The 15,683-nt window shown below is 34.3% G+C and overlaps 2 protein-coding genes across 6 annotated transcripts in view; both read left to right on the forward strand.

The window, feature by feature from the left end:
• The first annotated feature begins 762 nt into the window (after nt 1-762).
• On the forward strand, nt 763-4,162 carry snapin (SNAP associated protein). The gene is made up of 4 exons (NM_001045148.1): nt 763-878; nt 1,158-1,204; nt 2,023-2,141; nt 2,224-4,162. The coding sequence occupies exons 1-4, from the start codon at nt 763-765 to the stop codon at nt 2,329-2,331; spliced, it is 390 nt and encodes a 129-aa protein (NP_001038613.1). The 3' UTR covers nt 2,332-4,162.
• Nucleotides 4,163-6,548: 2,386 nt separating this feature from the next.
• Nucleotides 6,549-15,683, forward strand: part of smad10a (SMAD family member 10a) — a 46,793-nt gene continuing 37,658 nt past the window's right edge. For 3 of the 5 annotated variants that reach the window (XR_015516006.1, XM_087294609.1, XM_087294610.1), the window contains exons 1-2: nt 6,596-6,786; nt 13,985-14,230. Coding sequence is in view for 4 of the 5 variants with exons in the window: in XM_087294609.1 (XP_087150735.1) it covers nt 13,994-14,230 (237 nt within the window). In the remaining variant the exon portion in view is untranslated. Of the gene's footprint in view, nt 6,787-13,984; nt 14,231-15,683 lie in introns of all 5 variants that reach the window. The other 2 variants (NM_001365639.1, NM_001044923.3) reach the window with 1 other exon arrangement.

The raw sequence follows: 15,683 nt of genomic DNA on the forward strand, positions 1-15,683 counted from the left end.
TTTTATTTTACTAATAATTTTGAATTAAAAACTCTTGTTTTATGTTTAATAATAATTTTTATATAATTATTTTAATGACAAATGAGTTATCAATTAATAATGATTACGTTTAAGTTAAGCTTTTTTATTATATGATGAAATGGGCTTCCACATTGATAAGTTGTTTATTAAAAGTTAGCATTATTATTATTATTGTTATTATTATTTATGATTATTTTGGTATGGGTTTTTGTCATTTTTTTATTTACTTTATTGCACTTATTTAGATTTATATATATTAGTAGCTTAAATGATTATTTATATAGTTCATTGTATTTTATTAATAACAATTTATTTGTATATTGTTCATGCTGTTTTTTTTTTTTTTTTACACTTTTTCAACAGACCCCTAGCACTACTAGTGGCCCCAAAGGCTCCCTGCCTGGACAGAATTTTAAAAACTTCTCAACATTATTTATTAAGTATAAATAGACAGTAAAATACACAGTACTATTCTTTACAACATGCCATAGTAATGCACTACACATGATTACCATTCACATTCCGTTTACTAGTTTCACATACTACGTCATATAGTAAGCAGCACGCTAGTATTACTAGAGCATTGGAACATAGCCGTGCGCGTGACGCAGTATGTAGGCAAATTTGGAGATTCGCTGATTTACAAGTCATCGCACTGATCTTGAGCTTGGGCTATTTTTATGTATATGCCCTAACATCCGCGCAGTGACTCCAGCGTTGTCAAGTCAGCGCTCAGTAAAGATGGCAGCATTAGCAGTGGTTGAAACCCCATCAGGGAAAGATGCTCTCGCTGAGGGTTTGCTGGACCTCTTGAGACCCGCTGTACAGCAGCTTGACTTACACGTGCACTCAGTCAGGTAGTACATTTTTTTGGAACAAGCGTGTTTTAAAGAAATGTCTTATTTAGAATGTGCGGTTTTGTTTGTTAGCATGCTAATGACTGTCAACATGACAGGTCTTGTGACTCAAGAGATGCTCGTTGTAGTGTATGTTGGTTCATTTTTTTCCCTTTCGCACTGTTGTACGATTTTTTTTTTTTTTTTTTGCAGTTAAGATATTTTTTATTTTTAGTCACTTTAAATCGTGCAAAAATAGACTGTTATATTGTTGACTATACTGTAAATCTATATTTACAGAGAAAGCCAAGTGGAACTCAGGGAACACATTGATAATTTAGCATCTGGTAAGTTGGTATGACATTCTTATTTACATGTAAAAAGTGCCTAAAATTGACATGCAAATGTGAACTATCTGTTTATATGTAAGTTAACTAAGTTAATTACAACAATAAAGTACTGTACAATGCAAATGTATATATTTTAGTACAGTATAATGATGAAATGCTGACGTCTGTTTGGATGTACAAACTATTTTGCTGTATTTTAATCAATTTATTAATTTAATTTTTATTTATGGTCATTACAATTACATTAGACAAACCATATGCATTTACACACTTAAAGCTTAATTACTAAAAAGTGTTTTAGCATACTTTTTAGTTTTCAGAACCTGTCAATGGGTAATGACAACAATACACAAATAAATAATCATAACAATGCCAACAATAAACCTAAATCTATGATGCTTCAGTGTGCCAGATATTATTCTATATGTACTAAAATGAAGCTAAAACAAACAATGATTAAAACGTAGTTTTTTCAGTAAAATAAATATTAAATAAAACAATAAATAAAAATAAAAAGCAATGCACTCAAAATACCAAATGAAAATATGAAAAGGGAAAATTTGACTGCTAAAAAAAACAAAAGTATCCCAATGCTAAAATATTACTGATTTTGTTTTGTTTTGGTGGCATTGGCCAGTATACTGACCCAATAACTAGGCTTTAAAACATTTTATAGACATTTAATAGAGTTGTCATGGGCAGTAAAACAATCGTGACCATTGCAACTTTAAAAAGAAGAGCTAAGGTTATAAATAATAACATTTTCTGAATTAAAAAAAAGAAGCTTTTTGCATATAACCACATTTCTTCTGCAGAGTTGTGTAGGATCAATGAACACCAGAAGGTGGCACTAGACTTAGACCCATATGTGAAAAAGCTTCTTAATGCCAGGAGAAGAGTGGTGCTTGTCAACAACATACTCCAAAATGCACAGGTAAGTTAGTGTAAACATCGTTCTATATGCACACATCCTTAGATCTTTTTTAGGCTACATTTATCTCAAATCTTTGTTCCAGGAGCGTTTGCGAAGATTGAATCATAATGTGGCTAAAGAGACGGCACGCAGGAAGACCATGCTTGAGGCATCTGGAGCATTTACCCCACGCTCTCCCAGCAAACCATGATGTCATGAACGTCACATTTTGGGAATGCACCATTACACTGTGCTCAATGCCAAGGACCAATGCTCTAGATTGGCAGAATCTTCCTCACATCACTGGGCTATTCAAAGCACTGCTTTAGCATTAATGTCACTTCATTTAAGAGCAGTCAGGGAGACAGCAGTTTGCAAATATGCACTCATTACTTTCTAGAACGTAACTATTTGAATAAAAAAAATGTCTGTTTGAATGTAAATGATGCTAAAAAACTGCAGCTCTGTGTACTTGCAAATGTAAGGTTTTAAAAACAATAGTAATGGTCGTAACAGTAATTACATTTGTTAATATTATGATTATTTTGGCTTGAGGAAGTTATGACCACTTAAGTCAGACATTTAGTAATTTCTAACTTGATGTGTTTTATGTTTCTGACTGATCAGACTCATCATTTTCTAAAACTGTTTGGTAAAAACTGAAATTGTTCACTCAAAGAATTTTATTTCCCCCAGAATTAAAATATACTCACTATTTACTCTCCCTCAAGTGGGTTCCAAACCTTTATGATATGGATGCTCCGATCAGGATTTTTGTAGCCAATACTGAGTACCGTTACCTCGTGATGGTGATTGACCAATACAGAGTACCGATTCTGAAGCTTCAAGCTTTATAATGCATAAAGCACATTTACACTAGTATTCTACTTAAGTGTAGATCTCTCCTTACCTAAGATAATAAAGGAAGGATGTTACATATAACCCCTAAACATGTCTCTTAGTCTAGTGTGAACATGTCATGGGCAGAAGCAGCTTTACAGAAAATAATTGTAATTATATAAATAAAATGGTAAGAAAAACAATGGAAGCATTTTAAATGATGGATGATCAATTCTACATGTCTCAATCAAAAAAGATTTGTAGAGCATATGTGATGCATGAGAAGTCAAAATTCACACCTATATATCCTTTACTAGAAGGAAATAGGCCTATAAATTACAAATAAGTATATTTTACCTGCTGTGGTCACCCAGCGATTGCTCACTCATCATTTATCTCTTTACATATTTTAACACTGCTGATGTGTAATATATGGGTGAGCATGTGTGTCTTCCTAATCTCGTGAACAAACTTTTGCGATCGACCAGGTTGGTGAGTATTGATCGTGTCATAGTGATTATCAGCCGATCTCTGGACGATATATCGGAGCATCCCTACTTGACAAGTTTCTTTTTTTCTGTTGAACACAAACTATTTTAAAGAATATAAACTAGTTGCTATTAACTTTCATATGAAAACCATTGACTTTTATGGTATGTGTTTTTCCTACTATAATAGTAAATGGTTACTATTTTTCGATAATTTTCTAAATAACGTCTTTTTTGTTCAACAGAAATAAATAAATAAAAAATCTAACCTGTTTGATTTTTAGTGAAGGGAGAGAAAATGATGACAATTTTCAGTCATGTGAATTCATGCTAGCCAAGTAAAAGCATGTTAGCAGCATATTAAACTTGAATTCTGCATGCGCTAAATGTGTTAAAACATGTTAACAACATACAAAAACTTGTTAGCCACATATAAAAGCATGATAGAAACATGCTAGCAACATGCTTATTTGCGCTAATAACTTGCTAATTTGCTAACAATGTTTTAAATATGTTGTTTTTTCACTTCATGCTAAGTTTACATTAACTTTACAAAGCTGTTGCAAACTCAAGCAAACTTTTCTCAAGCCAACATAAAAGTCTGTTCTAATTAACTTTACCAACCAGTTATTCATATTACTTATTGCACATTTAGAGGTAATATCCAGTCTAATGTTTATGATAAGTAAATATGATTATAAAAAGCAAATGTATAATTTTGTGGATGTGAATTATTTTATTTTCTTATTTACTTTTTTATTTCAAGTGTAGACATTTTTATCTTAATTGTGTTCTCGTGAATGTGGTTTATTGATTTAAGCGATTTCTAACTATTAAGGTTATACACTCACCAATCACTTTATTAGGTTCACCTGTCAAATTGCTCGTTAACACAAATTTCTAACCAACCAATCACATGGCAGAAACTCAATGCATTTAACCATGTAGACGTGGTCAAGATGATTTGCAGCAGAAGAGCACACCAGGTTCCACCCAGAACAGGAAACTGAGGCTACAATTCGCACAGGCTTACTAAAATTGGACAATAGAAGATTGGAAAAACATTGCCTTTTCTGATGAGTCTCAGTTTCTGCTGCAACATTTGGATGGTTAGGGTCAGAATTTGGCATCAACAACATGAAAGCATGGATCCATAATGCCAACGGTTCAGGCTGGTGGTGGTGGTGGTGGTGTAATGGTGTGGCGGATATTTTCTTATCACACTTTGGGCCTATTAGTACCAACTGAGCATCGTGAGAATGAGTTCACTACTCAAATGGCCTCCACAGTCACCAGATCTTATTCCAATAGAGTACCTTTGGAATGTGGTGAAACAGGAGATTCACATCATGGATGTGCAGCCGACATATCTGCAGCAACTGCTTGATGCTGTCATGTCAATATGGATCAAAATGTTCCAGAAATTTGCCAGTGTCTTGTTGAATCTATGCCAAGAAGGATTTAGGCAGTTCTGTAGGCAATAAGGGGTTCAACCCGGCACTAGTAAGGTGTACCTAATAAAGTGGTCAGTCAGTGTAGTGTACCACATGTCTTTAGTCTGTGGGGGAAAACCGGAGCACCTGGAGGAAACCCACGCGAATGTAGGGAGAACATGCAAACTCCACACATAGGCGACAGCACTACTGCACCACTGCATCGCCCTCCTAGTTTTTATTCCCCATGTAATTTAAGAACATAATAATACAGACAGAGTTTGAAACTCCCAGTTCAAGTGAATAGAAGAGTTTAAATATAAAATAACTTTAGAGGAAAACTGAACTTCCCTTGTATTGTATGGCATTATAATTGAATCAGCAGTAAAATCTTAGGTATGCATATGTCTTATGTAAATAGTAGATGCTTTGTAAGAGGATATGAGATAGGGCAGATGAAGGTGACCTCTGGTATTAGCCGAAAGGGAGAAGGTTAGTAAAAGATTCAGGACAGGTGAAAGGTCAAGGGAGGGAATCTATCAAGGAGGAAGTTGGAATTACATGAGGGGCCTCCTAAAAGTCACTCTGTTGATGAAAGATTAAAGACAGATTGCCGAAAATCACATGACTGTGACAAGTTAAAGGATAGAGGAAAAGCCTGTTGGAGTTCATATTTGATGGTGACAGTATTTGCTAACTTGATTTAAAACAAACAATGCATTATGTTTTTTATAGTTAAGGTAAAGAATATTTTATGTCTAGGTCATGAACATGTTAGAAATCTGCTTTAAATCATCTTAGTGGTTTTTAGACAAAGACTAATGTAACTGTAGAAGTTCAAATCTTTTTAATTCAGTTCAGTGAGCCTATGAGCTAACTACTTTAGGGATAGTTAACCCCCCCCCCCCCCAAAAAAAAAAAAAAATTAAATAAACTAACCCCAGGAGTAACTTACTCTCAAGTGGTCATAAACCTTTATGAGTTTCTTATTCTGTTGAACACTAAACAAGATATTTTGAAGAAAGCTGAAATTATCGACGTCCATGGTAGGAAAAACAAATACTATAGAAGTCAGTTGATACAGGTTTCAATATTCCTAAAAATATCTTATTTTGCGTTTAACAAAAGAAAATCCCATAAGGGTTTGAAACAAGTAAAGGTTGAATAAATGATGACAGCATTGTCATTTTTTTGATGAACTATCTCTTCAATTTGATAATGTTACAAATTTAACAAAAAAATTTATTTTAAAATCACATACTTTTTTTTTTAATTAAGGTTAAAATTAAAAGTAAATCTCTTTTGTTAAGTATGTACTTTTAGTACTTATAGGTACTGTTGTATATTTAGTCGATTATTAAAGCTGTCCGTAGGTTAATAACAAGAATATAATACAAGTTTTCTAGTGCCTATTGCATGCACGCTAGTCTAAAAGTAGCCTTCACTGGCTGTTGTAAATTTCAATCATCGATGGAAACTGAGCAGGCTTGAATGGGGCGGGGTGATCTGATACGGGGCGGAGTAATCTCAGCGGCGCCACCTTAAAAAAACAGTCGCGCCGATATGTCAATCCAGACGCGACCCAGACAGACCTCGGCCCGGGGGCCCAGCCGTGAGAGCTGCGTGCTGATTGGCTGAGCGCCACCGTCCTTTTGAGACTCGGCCTCCCATTGGTTGAAGCCGACCGAGACGCTCACGCGCACAATGTCTACCCGCTTTTGTTATTGTAGCGAGCGCGAGGAGAGCGGGCAGGATGCGCGGACGGAGACAGCGAGCCTGATAGTCCGGTATCGACTCCGATAGACTCAAATTAGATGCTGGAGGGGGAAGGGGACACGGATTTTTACCTCTCCGTCCTTGTGCAGAAGACTGCTTTTTGCTATTCTTTAAAAACACGACCGATGTGTGAGTATTCTTACATTCTTGCGATCGTTTGATTAATTTTTAAATGCACACTGCAACAGTCGAGCCCTTATAAGAAACCGAGCGGCTCGGCGATGCATTGAAGGTATATTACGTCAAAGGTGTGCCTGCTCGTGTCGTAATAACTCATCTTTGCCCTTGTCTGAGCTTTGAAATATTTCGTAACTGTCTAGCGTTTTGAATACTGTCTCGAGACGCTGATATACCCACCCTCTCACAGCAAGTTCACGATCAAGAGGCTGGGCATTCAACAGTTCACCTTCATCGTATTGATCAGACTAGTTAATCGGAACGCATACAAGGTTTGCATGTCATATCAACTGCTCAGGTCCAGCAGGAGCTCATGAAATGTTTAGACGGCGGACTCGATGACGTCATGTGACCAAATATGGCATCTGCGCCGCTGCATTTGTTTGCCCGCAGAGCAGTCAACAGTTTGGCTTTAACTTTGCATGACGTTTTATGAACACCGTTAACTGCGGTGATGTTATTGTACAATATGCTAGAAATGTCTTGGATAGGGTTTGAAGGCAACAGTTCACCTGAAATGAGAAAAATATTGATTTACTCACCCTCAAGACATCAGAAATGTTGGTCACATTTATTGAAATAGTAGTCTTTGGTAGTTTTATAAACTGCTAATCAGTGGCTAGTACGATTTTGACTGTTGAGGAACACATTCAGGCAAAACTAAATTAAAACTCATGGTTGTTTATAATACATTGAGGTGATATGAAACAAAATTGTTGACCTGTGCAACTAATCATTACATACATCGTTATTACCATTAATCCACAGCATCAGTAGTCAGCCCTGAGTGTGCTAACAAACTCAATTGTGAGCTTATGTTGTTTATTTTCAGTGAACTGTTGTGTTTTATTATTCATCGAAATGGATCTTTTGCTTTGGATGCTTTATCTTGTACACAAAAAAGTAAAATTGTACACATTTGTAATTGGGAAGGTTGTCTTTTTTTTAGAGCTTTCCAACATTTGATAATCTTGTTTGTGACTATTGTGAATGTGCTCAGGACTGGTTACAACAATAATGTTGTAAAAAGTTTTATTTTCACAGATTGATCATTTTGCTTCAAAAGACTTCAATCTTTCGTCAGGAGCCACTGATTGATTTTGATTTTGGTTGGAATATTTGTATGTGTTTTTGACTCGAGTTTTACAAATATCCAAAGACAACTTTATTAATCGAATGAAGAAAAAAGTCACTGTATGCTAAAATCATTTAAATTGTACTTTTAATTTTCATCTGTTTAAAGATGTTGAATTAGACCTACTATAATTGTTTTGTAGACTTTCTAGCATATTAAATATGTTGATCTGGGCTTGTATCTTATGATGTCACCAAACACATTGGTGTTTCATCATACTGTGATGGCTAAAGCTGGGTTTGGAACTGAATGTCCTCTAGAATCAGGCCGCCATGCTTTTCTCAAATACACTGTACTCTATATGATGAAATAACAGAGTAATACACCCAGATAAGAAGAGCAGAATAATGCATGAGCGTTCCAGTTAAATCCTAGAAGAAACCCCTTTTTCAAAGATTACAGTGTATGAAATCAGTTAGTTCATCTAATAGTCTTGTACGTTCTGTCCTAATGCAAAGTTGTTCCTCTGGTGCTCTGCCTCAAGGGCCACTTGCGCAGACATGGAGAGCATCACTGAGTCTGATAATAAGGGTCTCAGAGAAGCTCCCTCCAGATTAGATTTGATGATGCTCAGAGATCTGAAGTGTCAGGATCCGTCAGCGCTCCACCAGCTCTCAATTACCACTGCACTCCAGAAATCTTGCACTTTTGCACTTGCAACATCTCATGCTAAGATCACAGGAGTTTTTATCACAGTACCAAGAACTTCTGGTTTTTATGTGCAAAACACAAATTCAAATTTAAAGCCCACTTACAGCATGTGGGTTGTTGATGTGACGTTGCATTTTTAATGTCACGTGACAAAAATTTAATATTGTCATCATTTAAAATGCAGTACATGGTTAAACATTTCTTTTTATTCCATGTTATATTTTATATTTTTGTTTTATTCCATGCTTGTTATAAACTGCAGTCAGGCCCGTAGCCAGCCTGGTGGAAGCTGTGTTTTTTTTCTCTCAAAATGTGGATCTTTTTGCAGTTATTTGCCTCATTTACTTTTTAATTATGAGATTTAAATATACAGCATTTTAATGACATTTTAAGCATTATTTTTAAGATGGATAGCTTGTTGGACTGTCATCATAACCACACTTTTTAATTACACTTTTTTTTATATTTAGAATAAAGAAATAGAAATAAATACTTATTTTTAAAATACAAATTTAATACATCCTATTTCATTGGAAAAAAAAATAGGAACCTCTTTTAAATGAACCACTGTAGTCACTGTTGTCAGTTGTCATTCATTAGGCAAATAACAAACTAGTCAGCACATTTAACTTTCTTCAGCTTTTTGATTTGTCAAGCCTCTCTGGTGAAAAAATTACATTTGATTAAAAATTCATGGATAACAACAATCAACAAATTATTCAAAGTATTCAGTTAGTTTAATATGGGCAGTTTTTGGTGCTTCAGTCTTTTTATCTGTAATTTTTTGTTTTAAAAATAAGGCCCAAGATTTAGAATAAAAGTTACTTGTAAAATGCTTTCTCTGTTTGTAAACTATAGAGTAGCGAATGATGACTTCACTTAAATCCGATTGTATGTTTTCTTGCACAGCTGGCTGTTGGACTCATGAAAAATAATTGTTCGCATTAGCCAACACTGATTAGCTGAAGTCCCACCGAAACAATTGCCAGCAGAGGATTCTGCTTGGTCGTAAAGCCTTTTTCAATGGGTTATTTTCACAATTTATGATGGTGTAGCAGTCAAAATAGGACAAATGAGCTCATATTTTATGGTGTTACACTGCGTTTATAAATTAAAGAGAAGGTTATATATATATATATATATATATATATATATATATATATATATATATATATATATATATATATATATATATATATATATATATATATATATATATATATATCCATATATTTCCTAAAACAGAAAATTTATATCTTTTTTTCAGTGAAAACCATGTTTGAAAATCATGTCAAGTCACAGATTAAAATATATTATTATTAATTTTAACTAAAATAAATGTCACTGTATAAAGATAAGTGTCCAACAATGAAGTTTGTATATTATTAAAGTCAAACATTATTTTCACAGTATGTTTTAGTGAAAAGCAAAAACAAATAAAAAATAAATAAAAAAATCCTTTTCACAACTTATGGTATTAACAAACCATTAAATGACACCACTAAACTACTAATTAGCTGTTTATTAATAGTTAGTAAGGTAGTAGTTGGGTTTAGGTTTTGGGTAGGATTAGGGATGTGGAATTAGATTGTACTTTATAACTATTAATAAACAGTTAATATCTTAATAATAGGCAGATAATAAGCCAGTAGTTAATAGCTTGATTTGTGACCTAAACGTAGGTGTTACCCAAAAAACACTGAAAAAATTGATAAAGGTAGAAAACCCCTTTATGTTCTTAAACATCAAACAACATAAATGTCTGTTTTTTTTTTTTTTTTTTTTAATTGTTTTACAAAATAAAGAAACCTTTTTACCGGGGCTGCCTGATATTAGAAAAATCTAAAGTTCTGTGATATAAATATTCCAAATGACTTGATATCTCTACTTGGAAAGAATTCATCATTTTAGATTAGATTGGGATCTACAGTGGGAATGCATGTGTTTAAAATATAAACAAAATATAAATACAATAAAGAAACTCTTTCAGACTTTGCCTGCTATGTTTAGAATTGTATACAATTCTATTACTGCTACTGTACTATATGTGCTTGCACTTTTTTTATTTGCATGATGCAGATGACCTATTACTTCATCAAATCATGTTGGAATATGACAAAGCACATTGCAAGGAAAGCTGTATTCCAAAATCCAGTGCACTTCAGTTTGGTTTTTCATGAAGAAAAGTAATTTGATCAGTAATGAAAAATGTAGATTAATACACCCCAAAAGGAAAAAAAGCAGACAGCTCATGGCCACTAATTGCAAATTCATCTCCATAATTAATGTTGATATTTAATCGTGGCCACACTTTGAAAATGAAAGGGAATTCATTTGTCTAACATGACCATAATTGAGGAAGCTAATTTATACAAGGTCACCTCAATTGAACTAAAATGACAGAACAATTAGTACAATGTGGCTGGGATTTAACTAAATGAAAGTGAAGGAATGAGTTAGTAAAACATGGTCTTGATTTCACATAAAATGAGGGAACAAATGAATACAATATGGCCACATTTTATCTACAACTGCAAAACTGATTTGTACAAGGTGGTAACAGTTTACCCAAACAGAACAAATCAGGTACAACATGGTTACTATTTAATAAAATGTAATTGAGGGAATAAATTAGTACAATATGGTCATTATGTACTGAAACGAGGCATTAAATTAGTACAACATGGACACGTTTTAACAAAATGCCTACTGTTTTAACTTTAAGTTATAGACTGGGCTGTTATAAAGACGAGGCTGCACATTATTTCAAATGATAAGAGGATATACATTTCAAACACAGATGTTCTGCAGACTTTAGCTCCAGCCCTAACTGGATACAACTGAACTAGCTAATCAAGCTCTTGCTAGGCAGATTAGAAACTTCCTGGCAGGTGTGTTGAGGAAAGTTGTAGGTAAGTTCTGCTGGACACCAGCCCTCTAGCACTTAGTTTGTACATACTTGCTCTGTCTAAACAATGTCAGACATGGGCAGTGAATTTTTGGGAAGCCAATTTGAATTTTTTTCTTATTTGTGCAGTCAAGCAAGGAAAAGGCATTTTATCTTCAAAGAGTTAGTTAATGGAAATTGGAAATTATGTAATGATTTTCTCATTCTCAAGCCATCCCAATTCTTTGTTAATCTTGAAACCACAAATGAGGATTTTAATCTTAAATCTTACTGCCTACTCTACCAAATGCTTGATCAAATTTTGACTGTTTTAAATAATGACTGATAATGTCATGTAAAGAATGACTTTTAAATATTGGTGTACACTACACAGCATTGTTGGTTAACAAAAAATAAACGAGCATAATCCTGTTGCACTACTACACTTGATACTTAAATGAGAACGAGACACTTAAATGAGACACTTAAATGAGAATCTAAAATATTTTATGGCATATTTCAAATAATAAAGTTGATTTAGTATTCGAAAATGTTTTATTTTGAATACTAAATTCAAACTTACACTTCATATTTTCAGATTTTTCATAGTATATGTATTAATTCAGGTACTTTTACCATAAACCGACTTATCAACCATTTGGTAGAGGTTGATATTTTAGAAATTATGGGATGTGTTGAAAAAAAATGCTTTGAGTTTGTTCACTAGGGACACTAGGAGTAAAGAAATGCAATCCAAATGTATTTTCTTGGTGGGGCAGTTAAAGGGTAAAAAATACTGTTTGCCCAAAGCTTCAAAATATTTCTAAAGAGATACAAAAATCATATGAATGAAGGGGTTAAATCCTCCTGATGATTTGATTTTCTCTGAAAAAACATTCAAACATGTTGAAAAGATTATTTTAGACTTAAACATTGAAACACTGTTTACAGCACCGAAGGTCACACAATGCCAAGCCAGTCAGTTTGATGTGCAAAAACATCAAAGTTTTCCTGTACATACATTCAGCATGCATTGATAAACTTTGGTTTATTTTCAATAAAACATGTGAATAAAAAAAAATCTGTCCATCATATAGAATGCTTGAATTAAACATGCTTTAAAAATATTAAATTGTCAAAGTTTTGGGTGAATAGATTTTCAGTGACAGGATTAAAAATCTCCAAAGTTTAATTAAAATATCTTTCTTCTGATTTGATCTGATGATCAATGAAGGTCTTATGGTTTTGGAGCATCATGTGGATGAGTAAATGATGACAGATTTTTTGGGATGAACCAACTCTTTGAGACCAGTAGACTTGAAAGAAAGTTGAGCATAATTAAAAGTTTATTGAGCACAATTACAAGTCTTGACAAGCAGTCTGTATTGGTGTTCAACTATAATATACAGTGTAGGGCTGTGCGATTTGGGGAAAATATCTAATAAAGTTCTTTTCTTTGACAGATATGGTGATTTACGATTTAATTTTGTAGTCAAGCTTCAGCTCAATAATCTGTAAGCCGGCAACAATTCTGCAACAGCTCTATAAATTTACCTGTGTTTGTTCAGTGTCTGTAACTTTGAAACCAAGATATTCCCTCATTACAATTTCTTTGATATTAATTTGTCTATTAATGCTTCTGAAGCAGCAGAAGCCATAACCCCACTTGCAAGCGATTTCCTGTTTGTTTTCTTTTGTTTTATTGTGGGTGTAGTTAGGTTGCTCAAGATTTGGAAGAACAAATACTGTATATGCTTACTCAATTGGCTAGTATGGCTGTCACACACAACTGGTGTTCTGTCGATTTGTCCTACCTTGTCAGATTGTCCTTCTATTCAAAAAGTAGGTAGCACAATTTGATGACATAGTATGCCACCCATCAATGCTACCAGTGTAAATTTTAATGTAGATTAGTGTGATATTAAGCTACTGTAATATTGCCCTAACCTACCTAATCCCTTACCCTAATCTCAGAACCTTTCAAATACAGTGTTGGTAGCATAATTTGATAGGTAGGATAAAATGTGAGGACACCTGTTGTCACGCATTTGCTCTGGGCAGGGGAAATTAAATAATACATGCGTATTTCATATTGTAGAATCTTTTCAAATGTTTAAAATTGTAATTTGATTTTGATTAATTGCACAGCCCTAATACAGTGCCTATAGAAAATAATTATAAGCTGTGAAAATCTATACCTTTACTCCCATTATACCCTGCTTTCAAAAGACCTTCACAATAAAGCTGAATTCAAAATCTGCAAAAGTTATTTGGAATGTGATTTAATTTCAGGCTTTGTGACAAATAAAGTAATTATTTCAAAGGGACATTATGATTTTCTTTAGGCACTGTATATAGAGACTCTACTGTTCTAGCAATTTCTGTTAACCAATAGTTCTGGCTGTATTTTAGTATGCTAGATGCAGGGTGCAAGAGTTGTGTGTGTTGATGCTGCTGTTCTGTTTTCCATCTGTCAGAGCAGCAGGATGTCCGTGAACCCTCCCAACAGTAATGACGCCTGCCTCAGTATCGTGCACAGCCTCATGTGCCACCGGCAGGGTGGCGAAAACGAGGGCTTCGCCAAGCGTGCCATCGAGAGTCTGGTCAAGAAACTGAAGGAGAAGAAAGATGAACTGGACTCCCTCATCACCGCCATTACTACCAACGGAGTTCATCCCAGCAAGTGCGTGACCATCCAGAGGACGCTGGACGGACGCCTACAGGTGAACCACTCTTTTCAGTAATTGATGTTGTACTATTACCATTTGCTTTAAAGCTCTTAGCAGTGATTTACAGGAATCCCTCCAAATGTTAATGCTGAATGGATGAGTCATTTCTGTGTTTGGCAGATTATTCTTGTCTGTGTTGCTGAGTGCTAGTTGGCTTTTTCAGACAGGGATTGAATAGCTGTTGTCAGTCTGTCAGTGTAAAGGTTTGACTGGATTTGACCGTGCTAGATGTGTCGTGGGACCTGTTTGGTGAGCATATGTTTTTGACTACATGTACAGTAAGCCGGATAAAATCTAATTTTCAGTAGTCTCCTGAAATTTATCCGGACTGAAACAACAGAAAACATTTTCACAATTCCGTCATGGTACTTTAAATCAAATCAATGAAGTTTTCAAAGGATCTTTTAAGTCAGTGGTCACAAACTTGTTCCCGGATGGCCAGTGTCCTGCAGATTTTAGCTCCAACCCTAATCAAACACACCTGAACAAGCTAATCAAGGTCTTACTAGGTATAATTGAAACATCCAGGCAGGTGTGTTGAGGAGGTTGAGCTAAAACCTGCAGGGACACCGGCCCTTCAGGACTGAGATTAGTGACCCCGGTTTTAAGTTATTTAAAGGAACTGAAAACAAAACGGTTAAGTTCCTCACCCAAAAAACACAAGAATTTTGTTAATTCATCTTATTTTAAATGATTAATTTGAACAAGCTGCAGAAATATTTTTTTGAACTGCACATGCGTTAAGACATAAGATGCTTTGACTGGTGTCATTTTTACCTGCCGTTTATTTACTTTCTGGCTTATTGAAACAGCGTAGCAACATGAGCATGACAAACAACTGCTGGATAATGTCTTCCATCATTTTAGATGAACTGGTCAAATGCAGGGATGCACCGATATGGATTTTTAAAAATGTTATATTTTTATACAGTAAACAACTGATTTTATTTTACACTAAAACTTCATAAAATGTTGATCTGAACTTTTGCAAGGTGATTATAGACCTATGAATTAGCATGCCAAAAATAAATTATTTCCTTTTCTTTGCACAGCAAATTAACATGCAACTTGACTGTTGCATAAAAATAAGAGGTTAAAAAACAAAATGGGGTTTAACTAACAAAGAAGTAAAATAAATACATTTTAAGTAAAATGACAATGAAAGAACTAAGAACTGAAACCAGATCAAATGTTCTTGAACGTGTTACAGTAATATACATAATGTCCGAAAAAGCATTTTGAGAGGTGTTTTGACAGTTCAGAGCCACCGTACAATCGGAAAATTAAATAGACAAGTATGTTTTACTTATAAAATGCAGCATGAATTCATCCCATTTGGCGTTTTAGGTTATTTTGAACACATGTAGGTGCTGCTTATCAATCAGATACCGTTTGTTCTTGCTGTCAATTGTGAGAAAAATGATCAATAAAAGGTTTATGATAAACT

This window comes from Danio rerio, chromosome 19, assembly GCF_052040795.2.
Source record: "Danio rerio strain M-AB ecotype USA chromosome 19, GRCz13ab, whole genome shotgun sequence".
Taxonomy (NCBI): Eukaryota; Metazoa; Chordata; class Actinopteri; order Cypriniformes; family Danionidae; genus Danio; species Danio rerio.